The sequence below is a fragment of the Lycium barbarum genome, chromosome 3 (genome assembly GCF_019175385.1).
Source record: "Lycium barbarum isolate Lr01 chromosome 3, ASM1917538v2, whole genome shotgun sequence".
Classification (NCBI taxonomy): Eukaryota; Viridiplantae; Streptophyta; class Magnoliopsida; order Solanales; family Solanaceae; genus Lycium; species Lycium barbarum.
Window position 1 is genome coordinate 147,881,171 of NC_083339.1, and position 19,425 is coordinate 147,900,595.

The 19,425-nt window shown below is 33.5% G+C and overlaps 2 protein-coding genes across 2 annotated transcripts; both read left to right on the top strand.

Moving 5' to 3' along the window:
* Positions 1–687: 687 nt before the first annotated feature.
* Positions 688–4,386, top strand: LOC132633517 (pollen receptor-like kinase 3). The gene is made up of 2 exons (XM_060349997.1): positions 688–2,455; positions 3,300–4,386. Exons 1-2 carry the CDS (start codon positions 1,153–1,155, stop codon positions 4,013–4,015), a joined length of 2,019 nt encoding a protein of 672 aa, XP_060205980.1. The 5' UTR covers positions 688–1,152; the 3' UTR covers positions 4,016–4,386.
* A 9,186-nt stretch (positions 4,387–13,572) lies between these two features.
* LOC132633518 (exocyst complex component EXO70A1) lies at positions 13,573–16,947 on the top strand. Its single transcript, XM_060349998.1, has 3 exons — positions 13,573–14,223; positions 14,899–15,113; positions 15,324–16,947. The coding sequence occupies exons 1-3, from the start codon at positions 13,827–13,829 to the stop codon at positions 16,605–16,607; spliced, it is 1,896 nt and encodes a 631-aa protein (XP_060205981.1). The 5' UTR covers positions 13,573–13,826; the 3' UTR covers positions 16,608–16,947.
* The last annotated feature ends 2,478 nt before the right edge of the window (positions 16,948–19,425 follow it).

Consider the following 19,425-nt stretch of genomic DNA (forward strand, 5'->3'; position numbering starts at 1 on the left):
ATTATAGGTAAATCTATAAGAAAAAACATTAAATAGTAACCTGACAAAAATGGTAACTTACTACATCGACGGTGTAAATGGCATCCTCACTTTTTGCTGGCACGATTCGTTTCTTTTCTCTTGTTGGGTGTCTCCCGTGATTTAGGAGCTGGTTGGACATGATTTCATCTCAAATCACGTCTGAAAATGCAATTTGAATTTCTTAAGTTACAGTTTTTTTTATAAACATAAAAACCTCACAAGTTGTGAAAATCATCAAATTTTTCCCAATTCTGATACAATCTTATCAAATGAGTAAATCATAGTTCATAATAAAATTAATACGCTACTAGAAAGCCTTTAAAAAAAATACAACATTAATTAATCAAACTTTAGTTCAATAAAAAGGAAAATTTAACATGAATAGTAATGTAAATACTCTTTAATACAATCCTCTCACATGGTAAACATGATTGGTAAATGTATTTTACCAACTTGCAGATTAATATTTAACACAAATGGTTGGTAAACATGACTGGTAAATATATCTACCAACTTATGATTTTTTTTTTTACAAAATATAAACGCATGGGTCAAATTTTACATTTATATTTTTTGAAATTATGATTTCAAATCCCAAATCATGCCTTTTTGGATGATTTGGGATTTCATCTCATGAGATGAAATCAGAAATGAAATCGCATGTCTAAACACCTACTTAGTTAGAAAGTATTCTAAATTTACACATTCACATAATTTAGTTTCCAAATTAGTAATTCCTATAATTAATTGTTACTGTAATATTAAATGTCTGGATGACTAAACAGCTATATTTAGCATTAGGAGAACGAGTTATAACTTGTTAAAAACGAGGATTTCAGTTATTCTCGGTTGAATGTCTCCACGTTGACACAAACTCAACGATATTAACGGTTTTCCAATTGTTTCTCACTACAAGTCTCATTGGTCCTTGGTTCTCTGGTTCTTTTGCACCTTGCCACTTTCATTCCCCAATCTTGCAAAAAAGGAGAAAAATAATAATAATACTGAAAAAGACACAAAAACCAGAAATCAACCAAACAAGTAAATTTCTTTTCCTCAGTTAACAAATGAAAAATCCTGAAATTTACTCGGAAAATTCCATTACTGGGACGAAGATTTTCCTGAAATAGTATGGACATTTTTCGTGTTATGATCAAAACATGCCTTTTTTGTATCGTTTTCTTGATCCATTACCCCGCGACAATAATTTCGGTTACGCATACTGAAGCCTTATTGAAGCTGAAAGAATCATTTACAAATGCGGAGGCCTTGGATTCTTGGAAACCTGGGACAGATCCATGTGACAAAAATAATCGTTGGTCGGGTGTCGTTTGTCAGAAACAAATTGTTAGTGGAGTTCTTCTTGGAGAAATGAATTTATCTGGAAATATAGACGTTGAGGCATTATCACAATTACCTGGTCTACGAACACTTAGTTTTGCAAGCAATTCATTTTCAGGACCAATCCCTGAATTCAATCGAATGGGTGCTTTAAAAGGCCTTTATTTATCTGCAAATCAATTTTCTGGTGAAATTCCATCGAATTACTTCGATAAAATGCAGTCTTTGAAGAAGTTATGGCTATCTGGCAACAAATTTACTGGTGAAATTCCATCATCAATAATGCAACTTCAACATCTCATTGAATTGCATCTTGAGAACAATCAGTTTTCAGGTCCAATACCATCTTTGAACCAGTCGACATTACTCTCACTGGATCTTTCCAACAATAACTTGAAAGGAGAAATCCCGGTTACATTGTCAAAATTCAACGCGAGTTCATTCAAAGGAAATTCCGAGCTTTGTGGTGAGAAATTAAGCAAACCTTGTAATCAGGCCCCCACAAATAATAACACAAATGAAATTCGTCGAAATTCGGATAGCAATTCGAAAAGCATATCAATGTGGATCATGATATCATCAATTGTTCTGTTAATAATCATGATCATAGGAATATACTTCATGTGCCGGTACCAACAAAGTCGCCGCGCTGCAATTGAAAGTTTTGAGGAGCCATCACTCGGGAGGCGAATTTCAAGTGATAGCAAAAAATCATTCGAGTTGAGTCGACGTGGCAGCTCTATACGCAGAGGGTCGATAACTGGAAAACGTGTTGGTGATTTAACAATGGTGAATGATGATAAGGGTGAGTTTGGTTTAGCAGATTTGATGAAAGCTGCTGCAGAGGTATTAGGGAATGGGCCATTGGGTTCATCTTATAAGGCCATGATGGCAAATGGACTGACAGTTGTGGTAAAAAGGATTAAAGAAATGAACAAGATAGGAAAAGATGGTTTTGATGCTGAGGTTAAGCGTTTAGGAAGATTGAGACACAAAAATGTTCTAACACTTTTGGCTTACCATTATCGCAAGGAAGAGAAGTTGTTTGTGTATGAATACATTCCAAAAGGCAGCTTGCTGTACATATTGCACGGTAAAGTACCTAGCTCTTAATTTTATAAAATCACCCTATATCTACAATATTTTCTATATCTGTAGTGTATCTCTTAAAAGTTTTTTGCCTGTGTACGCTAGATTAGACATGGCTTATAGGATGCAACTTTGTTGAATCATTCTGTAGTTTTGTACATGTGCTTAGAAGTAGGAGGCCAGAAGCCAAAAATTTCTACAAGTCATATGTTAACAATGTATTCGTAGTCTAGCTGTTAAAGAGTGTTTCATATTATTTGAGGGAATGGGAAGCAGTCTTCTTTGTATAGTATTAGGCGATCTACACATCCATGAGCTATCTTTTAAGTGAGGTCCAAGGTCCATTTGCTTCAGAAGTTATCAGTGTCAGACTCGTCTTCATTCTTGATTTCCCAATATAGGGCCCTCATGTTATATTGGGATTATCCAAACTATATGCTTTTTACAATGCCGCTCTTTGAATTGTATTCACGTTAATACAGTGGGCTAAGTTTCTCCTTTAAAAGTGCTTAGATGATTTAACAAAAAAAAAAAAAAAAGAAGAAGAAGATTCAGCCCACTATACCTCAAAAAGGTCATTTCTACAACTGTCTAGTTATATTCACCATGCACCAGATGTCAAGTCTTGGGTGGAAGTGTTAAGTGTCTCATATTAGTTGAAGACTTGAGCGAATATGTTGTTGTCTCCTTATATGAGTTTGAGTTATCCTTACCTCATGAACTAGTTTTTGAGGTTTAATTAGGCCAAAGATTCATTTTCTTCGCACTAGTTTGTGCATGATTACTTTGTGATGTAACTTGTAAGTATTTCTTATAAAGATTGCTGCATTCTTTATAAATGATCACAGGTGATAGAGGGCTTGCCCATGCTGAGCTCACCTGGCCAGTGCGTCTAAAGATTGTACATGGAGTCGCTCAAGGATTAAATTATCTTCACACTGAACTTGCTTCTACTGATTTGCCTCATGGCGATTTGAAATCGAGTAATATACTCATAAACACAGACCACGAGCCGATACTCACAGGTTACGGATTCTGCTCCTTAATGAACAACGCTCACGCAGTTCAAGCACTAATCGCGTTCAAGTCACCAGAGGCAGTACAGAATCACCAAGTGACACCCAAATGCGATGTTTATTGCCTTGGAATTGTGATTCTCGAGATAGTGACGGGGAAATTCCCGTCCCAATATCTTAATAATGGCAAAGGAGGGATTGACATAGTGCAATGGGTGAAATCCGCAATTGCTGAGGGAAGAGAAGTTGAATTATATGATCCAGATATAATAGTAAGCGCGAAAGATTCAATTAGTTCAATGAAGGAACTGATTCATATTGGTGCAGCTTGTGTAGAGAGTAATCCGCAACAGAGGATAACTATTAGAGAAGTCATTAGGAGGATTGAGGAATTAATGCAACAACAAAGTATTCAAGGCCAAACAGGCCAAACAACAACAACGCCTCAGTCTCAAACAGGACAAACGATTGAGATAGTGCCATCTCTAAAAGATGGATGTGCTGAAATACCATTGTCACAATCCCAACAAGGAACACCTAATAATTAGGAGTTAGGCCACTCCGGTAATTCAAGACGTGGTTAATGTTGCAGCTTCTCCTATGGTCGTCAGACTATTGATAGTTTTTTTTCTTCTTCTTTTTAAGGTTCGTTAACTAGGGATAGTACATATATTACTAAGTTTTCGTTTCATTTTGTGTATTTTTCTCTTCTTTTTTCTTTTCCTATTTTAGATGTCCCATTACCTCCCCTTGTAGAACAAGAAATGATAGGAGCAGCTGCGTCCTGTGGAGAGATGAAAGAGCTTAAAGCTTGCTTTAGAAATGTCAATGCAATACAATTTCCTCTTTCTATTTCATGTCGAGTACTAACTCTTGTATAACAAAAATTTCTGAAGTACGAAATGCGATTACTTTCTCATGTGACTGGACAATAGGGATTTATATAGCCGCTAATTTTTTGGGATCGAGGCATATTAGTATTTGCATGTTTATTTTTTTCACATAATAAATAGAGAAGTACGCAAGACCGAATCGATAACTACAACATAATTCAAAGTAGTGACACTGGTTGAATTATTGGGACAAAAGCTCTCGCAAAGTTTAGGCGTCGGACGGACTATTATAACCTTTCAAAGCCTCGTTTTGAAGTGCCACTAATGAAGTATTGGGCTTCTTTGATTCCAAAGATCACCCTTTCTATTGGGCTTTAGCCTGAGAAAACAAGAGTTGGGTCTTCAGATTTTTTTCTTGGCAAACTTACTCTGACTACCTTATTGTAACTTCCTTCCATTTGTAGCTACCCTTTTAAATATTACCATTTGTAGCTACATTTTGGCAAAATAGTGTATGTTTTCACGTGTATTTGTTGCCAACAAATACATGAGAACAAGGTTAAAAAAAAAACATGATCCTTGATTTTAGCCTTTAATGGTGGAGCTATTAAATTAGATATTAATATATATTTTTTTGATGTATTTTAGTAATTTTTTTTATGTATTTCAGTGATTTTTTTTTTGCCATAATGTATTTCCGTGTCTTTTTTTTTATGTATTTTACTGATTTTTTTTTGATGTATTTCAGTGGCTTTTTTTGATGTATTTCAAATACATTGTGTACATTCCAACTACTATGCAGCCAAATATATTCAAATTTTCGTGTATTTGAATGGATTTCAACATATACATTCAGATACAAGACCAAAAAATTCAAATACATGACAAATACATTAAAAAAAAATAATGTGTTTGGCTATTAACAAAATACACTAAAAAATACAAAGACAAATACATTAAAAAACAGTGTATTTGTGAGATGTATATTTTTGAATGCATTTGTATTTGGCTTTTAACAAATGCACATGGCCAGATCTGAGACACTACCACCACTAAAAAACCCTAATCTCTCCAACATCACCAAAATCCTAATCTGAGACACCACCACCACCAAAAACCCAAATCTGAGACACCACCACCATAAAAAAACCCTAATCTTTCCATCACCAACAAAACCCTAATCTCTCCACCTTTACGTCATCTTCTCCGCCGCCATCTCAAAATCAGTCCATCACCGCCGCCACCAATAATGCACACGGCCAGATCTGCAGAGTGAAAAGAGAGAGAGAGGGGTGAGCACAGAGGGAGACAGAGAAGAGAGAGAGAGGTGAGCACAGAGGGAGAGGGAGAAGAGAGAGGGGGCGGTGCTGCCATGGCGGTGGTGGTTGAGAGAAGGGGAGAAAGAATTTTTAGGGTTTTGAGAAATGAAAATTTTGAAATAGGTAGTGATTGAGAAAAAAGAAAGATATATGTGTTTGAGTATGTATTTTTTGATATAGCTACCATTAGTAATTTAGAAAAATTAATTAGCTACTAAATATAATTAAATAAAAGGATAATTAATATTAATAATTAGGTCTTAAAAGAAGCTACAATGAGTAAAAATTCCTTTTTTCTTTTCCCTTTTCTCTTTTTTCTTTTCTTTTCTGCTTCTTCCTCTTTAATTTCTGATGCCCAGCAAGTTATTCACTTATTAGTGTACTAGTTGCATGAGGCCCGTGCTAAGCTCGGGCCCAAACTCAACATAGAAAAATAGCACTCTCTTCGTTTCAATGTATATGAAGGTGTTACTATTTCGGGTGTCCTTTGATTATAATTTTAAAAAAATATTTTGAATCATTAGTTACGTGGACTTGTAGTGTTTTTCGTTTAGCTTTAGAATATGTAAATTTTCTTTTAAATTATTTATAGAATCTATACTCAAATTCATGGTCAAAATTAAATGGATTGATCCTCGTACTTTGAACACCCTCATATAATTTTGTCCCTTTTATTTGATCTACTCCATGCCAATTCACTATATCTACCCAATCAGCTCGTTTAGTTTTGGTCTTGTTTTGTTTGTTGAAAATTAGTCTTTTTCCAAATTAATTTGTGGAACAATAATTACAGGAAAAAGTTGTCATGGAAGTTTAAGTTATCCCCAATTAATTGTGAGCTATTGAGTTGGTTTCTTTTACGGTCTTGGACAATCCTTACCGCATGAGCTATTTTAAATTTGTGATTGAGTTAGACTCAAGATTTATTTTTTATAATATGGTATCAATGCCTCGATCTCAATTCTTAATTAATTCGATGTTGGGAACACTTTAGTTGACCCACCTAACATGAAGTAGAGTTAAGTTGTCTGAGATCGATTATGATATGTGAAATTAATTTCTTTATATATATGTTGTTGGTCAATCCTCTCTCCATAAATTAAGATTCAGGATACAGTTATTAACAAATACTAATTAGTTTCAAATTTTTCTGTAGAAGCATGTATTGTAATATATAATTAGCCGGCAATACCCCCCCCCCCCCCCCCCCCCCAAAAAAAAAGGGAATAAAATCAAGCGTGGTATAGAGCATATGCGAGGACCATGAATGATGTTCCAAGCTATTTATTATGATTATTTTCGTAATATTGAGATCATGAATCTTGGAGATCTATAATAAAATTAAATATTTGATTTCTTGATCATCTAATATTAGGTTCTTAGGTGCTTCAATCACGTTTTAAGATTGAGATCGAAAATCAGTACGTTACTTGAGTAGATTTATAAATGTTGATCATAATATAAAGACACATAATTCAATTACTTTTCTACCGCATAAATAATTTAATATTTTTAACACACCTCTTAAGAAATTAACTCACCTCTAGAAAGTAAACAGGTATTTTTTACTAAATTATACTTAATTAAATAGATTTATTTAGTATATTTTTTTTATTATGTAAAATTCACTTATCAAAATAAAAGTAAATTTAAAATAAGAATATTAATATCCTCTTGATTATATAAAAAATATTTATTTTAAACTAAACCTAAAAACTAAAAACAATATATAATATGAACTGGATAAATAATCTAATGAGGAGCAAGAGGAGATCCTTAAATAATTATACTACACATTGAATTATAAAAGGCCCATGCGGATAGTGGGCTTCATAAAATGAATGAAGGCAAACCACTACAACACCCACGTGTGATTAAAGGAACCACCCAAGATTTAAAAGTTGGTACAACTCAACACATGTCACTTCTTCATTCTGAGATGTAAGGGACAGAAATGACAAAAATAACCCCGTGAGGACTACGAAATTGATTTTCTATTTAAACGAAGAAATGCTATTTTTTAATTTTTGGTAAATATTCTCGGTTTAGTTCATTTTACTCGTCATGTTGTCTTTTGCATGGTTTTAAGGAAACATGAATTAGAATTATAATTTGACTAATTTACCTTATTCATTATTTGATCTCCATTTGATATTAATCTCTTTTCACATTTATTAGAGTAAGAATAAAAATGAAAAAGTAATTAAATTCTATCTTATTTTAAAATATAAATATTTTAAGTATATTTATTTTAGTAATCATAACAAATACATGACATGGCAGAATAGCAAATACAGCAATTAAATATCTAGATTAGATCTCAGACTAATATAAGAAATAAAGGAAATTGTATGTATTTGCCTACTAAACCTTTTGAAGAAAAACAATAATATGGGGTCCATGTTTTTTGCTGTGCAATAATTTCATTTGCTCCAACTAATGGGTTAATACGCATGTAGCAATGAATCCATTATTATTGACTTGATGAGGATACTTTGGGAATTACATGAATATTGTTTGATTTTTTAATATATGGGGTGCACGTTTTTTTTTTTTTTGACATTTCTTGTTTTTTTTAAATATGGGGTCCACTTTTTTTTATGAGTTTGGAGAGGGTGGGGTCCACCTTTTTTTTATGAGTTTGGAGAGGGTGGGGTCCACTTTCCCCCCCCCCCCCCCTTTTTTTTTATCTCTATAGAAGCATTTTTTTTTAAGAGTGACTGACGATGAAGCATGGGTAAACCGATGATTCTATATAGTAGAAAAATAGAAATATAATAAAGTATTTCTATCTACTTTCTAAAAGAGTTGGTAATATAAAGTATTAAATGTCATTTTTTGGCCCTTAAATAAAAAAATGGGTGGGACCACAAAGAATTTTTTTGCCCTTAAATAAAAAAGTGGGACCAAAGGACGGACGACGATCTTGCTTATAAACCGACTCTTCTGTATAGTAGTAAAGTAATATATATATTGTTCAAAACACAATTAATATGACATTGTAGTTTGTGCTCCGTATCCAAAACTTTATTATATTAGTGTTTTCTACGAATACAAAGTTGGCAAAAATTTATTAATAGACTTATTTAAAAGGAAACCATTTTCCTCTATTTGAGATAAAAACAATAACAATATTTAAACATCAGTTGATACTTTGAATTTTAATTCGATTAATTTAAAGGTGTAAAATATTATATTGTTAATGTATGTAGATTGGGCCTAAACAATACCTATTATTTTTTATCAAATTTTGATTTGGATAATTCTAATTCAAATTATTATATTAATTTTACATGTTTAAAATGAAACAAAGTACAAATTTGATTTTCTATTTAAATGAAGAACTACTATTTTTTAATTTTTGGTAAATATTTTTGGTTTAACTCATTTACTTGTCATGTTTTCTTTTGCACGGCTTTTTAAGGAAACGTCAATTAGAATTATAATTTCACTAATTTACCTTATTAATTATTTGATCTCCATTTAATATTATTTTTTCTTTTATGACATTAATCTCTTTTCACATTTATTAGAGTAAGGAAAAAATGAAAAAGTAATTAAATTCTATCTTATTTTAATATATAAGTATTTTAAGTATGTTGTTGTACAATAATTTCATTTGCTCCCACTAATGGATTGATACGCATGTGGCAATGAATCCATCATTATTGATTTAATGAGATACTTTGAAAATTACATAAATATTGTTTGATTTTTTAATATGGGATGCACTTTTTTTTGACATTGTTTGTATTTTTAATATGAGATTCATTTTTTTTATATTGCTTGATTTTGTTAATATGGGGTTCACTTTTTTTTTCCGTGAGTTTGGAGATGGTGGGTTCCACTTTTTTTTTTTTTTTTTTTAATATTGGTTGGTGTTTAGTTGGGGCTCACACTTTTTTTTTTTAATATTGGTTGATGTTTAGTTGAGGCCCACGCCTTTTCTTTTTAGTGGAAAACGGACAACGAAACATGGATGCAAACCCATGCTTCTATATAATTTAAATAAAAATTATAACTAGTTGCAGTAGGCCCTCAAAATATAAGAATAACACGTAACTTTTATCAAATAATTATAATTTGTGTCACATATGTTTACTACATAATTAATTTAATGTAATTGCAGGTTAAACATATCTTCTCCATAAATTTTCATATTTATTAAAGTTTCTTCGTCATATAATTGGATAATTTTTAGCAAACAAATAATTTATGAGAAAGCAAGTTTGGTATGAAAATTAGCAAATATCAAAGGGTCGTACGTAATTTATTTTATGCTTAAAAGGATTACTTCTTAAGAATTAATTTAATTCTTCTTCATATATACTTTATGCTTAAAAGGATTAGCTCCTAGTTAATCAAACATGATTATAAAGCTAATTCAATTTTGACTGATAATGCTACCTTCATCTTCAATAATATACAACACCATTCAATAAATTTTACTTTTTGTATTTGTAAGCATATGTGATTGCACTAAAGAAGTAAAATTTTGGAAGTTTAAAATAATAGAGAGGAAATGTTGGTGAGGAATATATTATGTAAGATATGTTTAAATGTAAAACAAGACCTAATAAATGCTTCAGTTGAAAAAGAAAATTTGGCGCCAAAGTTACCTAAATTATACTAGTTTAAGAACAAATAATTTACAAGATACTTCCCCGGTTCATATTATATGATGTTTAGGTACTTCCCCGGTTCATATTATATGATGTTTTTAGTTTAATCACACCCTTTAAAAAATCACTCACCCCTAGACTAAAATATCTTTAATTAAATGCTATCAATTTAATATTTATTACTTATGTAACAATTCACTTATCGGAAAGAAGGGTAATTTTAAAAAAAAAAATTGCTTAGTTATATAAATAATTATTTATTTTAAACTAAATATACAAATTAAAACCACCATATAATATGGATTAGAAGAATAATCTAATAAGCACCAAGAAGAGATTTTTAAAAAGTTACACAACACACCAATTATAAAAGCCCATATGGGAAGTGGCCTTTAGTAATGAATGAGACAAAAATGAAAATATGCAAGGATAATTCACAACACCCGCATGTAAGATTCCTATAGGGTACTTTGAGGATGTGAGGACTACAAAAAAAAAAAAAACCCTATTGACACTTATATATAGTAATAATGTTTTGCAAGGGGTAGTCATTAGTAGTTATCACAATTAAAACATGATAAATTCAAGGCAGAATACACCGTCTGTTAAACTTGTCAGTAAATTTGATTTAAAAACTTGTTTTAATAAGGCCTGTTCCGATACATGATAAAGTGCTCGTATTAGACACTTCTGACTCAAAATTTTGAAAAAACTTTTGCGTTATTCTCACGCACTCATTGTGTAGATAAGTTAATCATTTAAAAGTTATTACTCTCTTTAAACATACACAATTAGCATCAATAAGCCGAAATTACTTATATCAAAATAAAAGTTTCATCCTAACACATATAAAATAATCTCATAGTTTATCTCATGATTATTATCCTTATCCCTCCTACCGCCAAACGACCCCTAACAGATTAGTGAAATGGGTGGATCTCCCATTGGCGATGTATGTGTATGTACGGTTGGTTGAATGGGGGCCTCACTGATGATATGTGAATTACACATTACAGCTGGAGACGAAAGAACCAAAAATGTCCACACATCAAGGTTTTTTCTAGTCTGGCAAACAACAATATCTCACTTTTTGTAATGAAGGCATTACATCACACATATTAATTTGTGAATGCACATTGGAAACACTTAGAAAGTGCAACTAGTTGTTTCCAGAACCTTTCTGAATACAGAGCCAACCAGGTTGGTTTTTGTAAACGTATGAGCTGTTTTTTGAGCTGAACACCACAACAATGTACAAATTTAGGAGCAGTGGCGGATTCAGGATTTTCACTCAGGGTATTCGAAAAAATAATTGAACCTAAATATACACTGTAATATATGTTCAGGGTGTTCAAAAGTTAATATATGTACATAAACACATAAAATTTACCCTAAATATACACTGTAATTGTGAACACTCTGGGCTCTTGGTACATCCGCCCTGTTTAGGAGTTCAAAAATTGATCCATTAAACTATTCTACTTGACGTTACTAGTAATAAAGTTATACTCATATTAGGACACACATTTTGAGGTGATTGATTTATAATTTCTTACTCCAAATTGTTTATTGCAGCACTCGTGTGATCCTGACTTGCTTTGCATAGATTGTTTGCCAGCTAAGGAACAGCTTTTAATTTGCTGCACACATAATTTGAATCATTGAATGGAGAAGTGAGTGCACCCAAGCACATAGAACTAGCTAGCTAGCTAGATTCCTCTTTTTTTACACCTTCATATGCATTTTAAATAATATTGCTTCCATTTCACACGAACAAAAAAATGAATTCCAGCTTTCATAATTGTCTCACTCACTCCATCACTCATGCACGTACACCAGCGAGTGCTTCCTTATCCTATAAATTAATCAACTGAAATGGGTGTTTGCTGAAGCAGCTCAACGAGATGTGTGCCCAAGTAATCCCAATATATAGACTTAATTCATAGGCCAGCCAAACTTGTTTTGATTCAGTGTGCCTAAAGTCCATATATAATCAATAATAGATTTAAAATAAACGTTAAATGAGTTATTTTGGGAGGCCTACATCCCATAGAAACTGTTTACTTGAGACCATCAAGATCTCTTGGCCTATAGATTTCGACATGAAGGTTAGAATTTTAGTCTTTCTATATTGAGAGATCTGAAACACTGAATTATGTTGAAGCCATAGCTAAATACGCCATTATCATTTGTGTTTTTATGCGAAAGAATTGTTTAACGTGCGAGCATGCACGCACGTGAATGCTACACAGTCCGTACGTAGAAAGTTGACTTCATTAAATTGCTCATGGTTTAATTTACTCTCATTAATTAATTTTGGCTTTTGCCTTTCTACGTGTATTGCCAGTTGCCAATTATTTTAGGTTAATACAATTACTTAATAGGAATGTAGGCTTTTCCCCTTCATTCACGCCCTTACTTCTTCATGATATATGGGTAGTACCAATCGTACACAAAAAGCACGCAACTTGAACTGGTTTATGACAAAATTAGTCACATATTTTTCAAAATAACACATTGAATTAGTCACATATTTGTAACTGCAAGTCAACAAATTGCTACCTTCTCAGATTTTTCAAAATTAAGTCAACAAGATACAATGTGTTACTACTAGCTTATATGAATCACTTAATTTTATTCGTAAAATTTGGTGAAATTTTCAACTTATTGACTATCTGATAAACTCAACTACTCTGTTTCATTTTGTTTTACCTCTTATTTTGCATGTTGTAATTAGAATACAATTGATAATTAATAGTACCTGTTTTACATCTGTTATGTAAAATCACAAACATCCATATTTACGAGATGAATTCGTCGTACTTTAAATAAATATTAATCTGACATAGAATAAATGACAAATTAAATAAAGGTTCAACCATACTATTACGTTGAGATAAAAATAAGAAAAAGCAAAATATAAGATGGTTAATACTAACATTTTTGGTCTTTCCATTATTGATAAATTTTGATTTTAGTCGTTGCGATTTTTGACAAAATACATTTAATCTTAAATTAATTGAACCATGTACTTTTAAACTATTGGTTTGTGAAAATTGACAAATTTACAATAGATACCAATTGTTCCACCATTTAATTATTCACGTGTTATGTTAAACTTTTCCCTTTACTCCATATATGATAATAATACATTTCTTAAAATTTTTAAATATAATATATTTACTAAATAAAGGGGCCAAAAAACAATTTCAATTTATTGAAGATCAAATGTATAAAATAAGAATTTATCAACAATCGAAATACCATATGTGCTGTTATCAATTAAAAATAAGTTGAGCTATTGTAATTTTCAAAGATCCGTTCGTATTGAAGTCGAGTTTAGTCTAAATTCAGAGAAAACACCTAAGGTCCAACTTTTAACCCGAGAAATAGTAACGACAGTACAGTAACTAATCTTCTACTATTATTACCACTGCCTGAAACTAATAAATTAATAATAGCATTATGATAAAATTCTCGGGGTTCCATTTTTGATTCTTCATCATTATAATTCTGTGCATCTTCTTCACCAAAAAGCTAAAATCCTTTTTGTTCCTTTTCACATATTGGATAAAATTCTTATCAATGGAACCACCAGAAAACGACAGCGTAATAGCATTCGAATCAGCTGAGAAAATAATTCTCCGATGGGATTCAACAGTATCAGAAGAAGCAAGAGAAAAAATGATATTTAACGGCGATCGTAACGAGATCGATCGTTATTTACAAGCCGTTGATGAAATCCAACGGTCAATGGAGTCTACAACATTATCCAACGATCATGATAAAGCAAATAGTGCGATCCAGATCGCTATGGCTAGACTTGAAGATGAGTTTCGTAATATACTTATTGCTCATACAAGTGCAATTGAAGCTGATTCGTTAACTGATCCTAGTCCTTCTTCAGTCAACTCTGGTGAATTCAATTTGCCTGAAGAAGATTACAATGAAACTCCTACCAAGGGCAGATCCAGTTCTTCAGGTACCAGTTCCTGGCAACCTAGTAACTTTTGCTCCTACTCTGTATATGAATTAAAATTTTAGTCAAACTATCACGAATAGTTTCCTACCTGAACTATCAGCTGTGCGAGTTTGCTACATGAACTATTAACCACTATTTGTCTAAACACATCTCAACTATCAGTTGTTTACTTTTTGCTAGTTGAGTTGTGTTTTGATAAATAGTACTCCCTTCGTCATTGTCTTAGTTTGATTTGACACTGAGTTTAAAAAATAAAGGATGGCTTTTGAAATGTGTGCTTCAAAATAAGCCTTAAATATTTGTTTGACTATAAATCATCTCATAAAATCAAATTGTTTCTAAATATAGAAATGTGTCAATCTTTTTGGGATAAACTAATAAGGAACGTAAGACAATCTTTTTGGGACGGAGGGAGTAGGTGATAGTTTAGGGAGGAAAGTTGTTCACTTTTCCTATCTCAACGATCCACGTAGGAAAATTGAACAAGTGATAGTTGAGGTGTGTTTGATAAATAGGCGGTGATAGTTGAGGTAAGAAACTCACGGGCCTGATTGTTCAGGTTGGAAACTCACGAAATAGTGATAGTTTAGATGTGTTTTTGACCATTATCTCAATTTTATAAATATTTGATTGTGAACTCAGTTATTATTGTAAATTAATTTGAGACTACTGTAGGAAGCTATAAACTTCAAGTCCTGGATCCATCTCTGACTTCCACTGACGATGATTCATTCACTAAGGAGTTGGATCATCAAGAGAGTAGCACTAGCAGCTATCGATCTACTAATAGTATCCGCGAAGTTGATCTTATGCCGTCCAAAGCAATAGATGATCTCCGAAGTATCGCCGACCGAATGATTTCTGCTGGATATCTCCGAGAGTGTATTCAGGTAATTCAAGGGTGAGGCTAGTGAAGCCTTTGCTTTAGGCTCCCGAAATTTTGAAGCCCAAACAATTTAAGAATGCTGCATTGAAACAACAAGTACGAAAAAACAAAAACAAATAGGCAAATACTGATTTTTTGGTGTATGTGTATATATTTGAGGACTCAGATTAAAAAGTTGGCCTTAGCCACTAATTTTTTTGAGACGCTCTTGCAGGTATACGGTAGTGTACGGAAGTCCGCCGTGGATTCGAGCTTCCGAAAGCTTGGAATAGAGAAGCTGAGCATTGGAGATATCCAGAGACTTGATTGGGAGACACTGGAAACGAAGATCCGAAGATGGATACGAGCTGCAAAAGTATGTGTTCGCATGCTTTTTGCTAGCGAGAAGAAATTATGTGAGCAAATCTTCGAGGATTTGGGCACGGCGACTGATGATGCTTGCTTTGTGGAGACTATTAAAGGACCAGCAATACAGCTGTTCAATTTCGCAGAAGCTATTAGCATTAGCAGGCGATCGCCTGAGAAGTTGTTTAAGATATTGGATCTTCATGATGCTTTATCGGATTTACTCCCTGATATTGAAGTTGTTTTCGAGTCAAAATCTTCAGAATCTATTAGAGTTCAAGCAGTAGAGATATTGTCTAGGTTAGGGGAGGCTGCTAGAGGGATATTATCGGAATTCGAGAATGCAGTGCTTCGTGAACCTTCGAAAGTTCCCGTCCCTGGAGGGACGATTCATCCCTTAACTAGGTATGTCATGAACTATATAAGTCTAATTTCGGACTATAAGCAGACAATGGGTGAATTGATTGTTTCACAGCCATCGACGGGAGCAAGGTACTCAAATGATCCTAATACCCCTGATATGGATTTCGGGGAGCTAGAAGGGCAGACTCCATTAGCGCTTCATTTGATTTGGATTATTGTCATTTTGCAGTTCAATTTGGAAGGTAAGGCTAAGCACTATAGAGATAACTCTTTAGCTCATTTATTCATGATGAACAATGTGCATTATATTGTTCAGAAGATTAAAGGGTCACCTGAGTTAGGGGAAATGATTGCGGATAATTACGTAAGAAAATTAACGGGGAAATTCAGGATAGCTGCTACCTGTTACCAGAGAGCAACCTGGGTGAGGGTTTTGCATTGTTTGAGAGATGAGGGATTACATGTGAGTGGCAGTTTTTCATCAGGGGTGTCCAAGAGCGCATTGAGAGAGCGGTTCAAGTCGTTCAATGCCTTGTTTGAAGAGGTTCACAGGACTCAGTCCACATGGTTGATACCAGATACACAGCTCAGGGAGGAGCTGCGTATTTCCATATCCGAAAAGTTGATTCCTGCCTATAGATCATTTCTTGGACGGTTCAGGAGCCATATAGAAAGCGGAAGGCATCCAGAAAACTATATCAAGTATACTGTGGAGGACTTAGAGAATGCTGTCCTGGATTTCTTTGAGGGGTATGCTGTGTCACAGCACTTGAGGAGAAGATCTCAGTGAAAGAACATTAGTTTCAAGAATTAGTACTTTAGGAAATTCTTTGAATTTTTTTTTTTTTTAATAGAGTCATTCAGGGGCTGAGGTTATGGCATTCTGGTGTTTCTCGAGTTTGTGCTTTCATTTGTAGTATTCCAGGGTGATGGGCTGCTGAAAACTTCGGGAAGATCAGCTGTATCTATCAAGAAGGGTCAGTGCCTCCTGCCTCTGGGTGCTCTGCCCTGTAAGCATGCTGTTGTTGTATTCCTTCCATACTTTTAGAGTTTGTTTCAATTTGTCCATATCTGAATTGTTGTATTGGTTCACTTTCTTGAAAATTTTATCATAATCATGATTTTGTTAACTTGAGTCCAGAATTTAGTTTATCTTGCATGACTTTTTCAGTGTTAAGGATTTTGTCCGTGGGAATACCCTCTTCTATGTTTATCCTAAATCAAGAATGTGATAGAACTTCTTACACAAAGATAAATAAAATCACGGTCTTACGATTTTAAAGACTTGAAATTGAGCAATAGTTGCTTAATGCTGTCTTCTAATTGTCTGCAAGTCTTTTCTTTCTAAGTGAAATGAAACAACTCTCCGTGCATTTTCAATTTTTTACGCTGGAAATTCGTGGGGCATGAATAGTTGTCTCACTGATTGATATATGACAATGCTGATTCCTTGGTAGTGTTTACTGTTAGTTCGTACTTATTTTATTTTCTCAGCTAAGACGACTGGTGCAGTGGTGCTTATTTAGCTGTCTTGGGTAAAAGCTACTGTAATAATTAGTTTCGTTGACATGATTTTCTCAATCATGGAATGTTTGAACTGGACATATATCATGAATGTTGTTCTTGTAAGCTAGAAAAAACTCCCCATTTGCTACACTGGCATGATAGAAGTGGCTAATCTGTGCTTACAAGCGACAAGGAGCATCTCATTAATCCGGTAGATAAAAGGCAACAGATTCATGCAATCCTTCTTGTTTGTCCTCCAAATGTTTCATCTCGACTGGCCTTCTGTTTGAAACTTTGAAGTCTGCTGCATCTGAGGGTCAAAACTTACAAGGTGTGCCTTCCAATGTTACACATCTTCTTGCTACCTCTTCACTCACCATGTACTCCCCGTTCTAATTATCCATTTCCAACATATAATGTATTATATAAAGGAAAAAGAACTAAGTCAAGGGTGCAGAATCTTTTTGTGGAGACACAATTCATTTTCTTAGCTTTTCATTGTACATGCTAGCTTGTTGGTGGATCCCTGTAGGATCTTGAATCCTTGTGTATCCTCAAATGTGGTAATCTGTGTCCACTGTAGAAATTTTCTTTTATTCTTACCTAATGGCAAGAAATGTCGGATTTTTTTCAGATCAAGATGTTTAATTTCGATTATATTCAATTGTCATTTGTAGATTGATTACTGCAAAACTTGGGTATCTGTTACAAAGATCCATTTCTTTCTTTTCCACTTTAGCTGATATTGCCTCTTTAAAGTACTTGGTAAAATGACCCTTCTCATTTATGATGAGTTAACTACGAAAGATTCTTCGAACTAATAATTCTCGTGCCATGTTGAATGTTCATTCTTCTGTCTCAGTGCCATGTTCAATGTTCATTCTTCTGTCTCAACAGAAAATAGGAAGATTGAGTGTGGGTGTTGTCTATTCCTCTGACTTGAATTTAAAAGTGATAGATGACCTAATTGGTGTCTTTTTCAACGCAGGAAACTGGATCTTTTAAATTTGGAAGTTCAACTAGTGTGATGCTTCATCTGCCATCTATTTGACATCTCTTCCTACTTTTCAATTCTCGTGGGTCCTTATTTGTCTGCTTAGAAAAGAGCCTACATGTTCCATTATTGAATGAGCTCCAAGGGTCACAATGGACCCAAAGGAAGTAAAAAAGAAACCATAATAAGGGGTGTGCCTTTCTGTATAACTTTTGGACTTTAGGGGTATAACAACAAAACAATTACGCCACTATACCCAACTAGTATAGATCTTTACTAACATGACTAAACATATTTCCAACTGATTGGTCTACGCCTATATAGATCTTTTTATTCCATAAATTCTAAAAGATTACAGGTCATTCGAGATAACATTTTCACTCGCCATAGCTTCACATATACTAAACAATGCAACCGGATATTGACGCCTATATAATCAAACCGTTTCAAGCAACCTTCTGTCGTATTATCCTTGATATGTGCTACTTGCACTTTCTGGTGAATGTAATCATCTTTAATATTATTTTATCTCATATAACCACATACCATCTTAATTTCTGCATCTCTGTTACACTTATCTTGTAAATGAACGACTTAACGGCTCAACATTCACTCACATATAACATTGTTGGTCTTATATTCTCTCTATTCTTTCACGCTACAACAAAAGTGTTGTAATGTTTAAAAAAGAAAAGAGTAAGCTATGGATTCCCAGGACGGCGAATTTAGCAAGCAATTTGTGAACAACGACGAAAAAAAGTTGGTATCAATTTCTGGTACTCCTGAGGAGGTTTTTGCATGATCAGCGAAAATCAATAACGAGTGCCAGTAACAGAAAGTATGCTAACTTAGGCAGCAAACACAAGTGACCATATAAAGTGAAATAACTGAAGGCTATCCACTGTACCTAAATTTTCATTTTGTTGGTGAAGATTTGATTCTCCACTTTGAAATTCCCTTCCCCCAGTCCCAATTTTAAAAAAAAACGTACCGTGAGCTGTATCACTCAACTATAATAAGTTAATATAATTTTACTATGAACACCAAGCTCAGGTAATTTTTTATGTTTTGAGACCCCAATGAGAAATCATAGCTGATTCCTGGATAT

What these genes read in the sequence shown, in the direction of transcription:
- LOC132633518 (XM_060349998.1), top strand. Translation starts at nt 13,827, where the DNA reads ATGGAACCACCAGAAAACGACAGCGTAATAGCATTCGAATCAGCTGAG. An exon ending in GGGCAGATCCAGTTCTTCAG is followed by an intron (nt 14,224 to 14,898) that starts GTACCAGTTCCT and finishes AGACTACTGTAG; the next exon opens with GAAGCTATAAACTTCAAGTC. An exon ending in ATCTCCGAGAGTGTATTCAG is followed by an intron (nt 15,114 to 15,323) that starts GTAATTCAAGGG and finishes ACGCTCTTGCAG; the next exon opens with GTATACGGTAGTGTACGGAA.
- LOC132633517 (XM_060349997.1), top strand. Translation starts at nt 1,153, where the DNA reads ATGGACATTTTTCGTGTTATGATCAAAACATGCCTTTTTTGTATCGTT. An exon ending in CTTGCTGTACATATTGCACG is followed by an intron (nt 2,456 to 3,299) that starts GTAAAGTACCTA and finishes AAATGATCACAG; the next exon opens with GTGATAGAGGGCTTGCCCAT.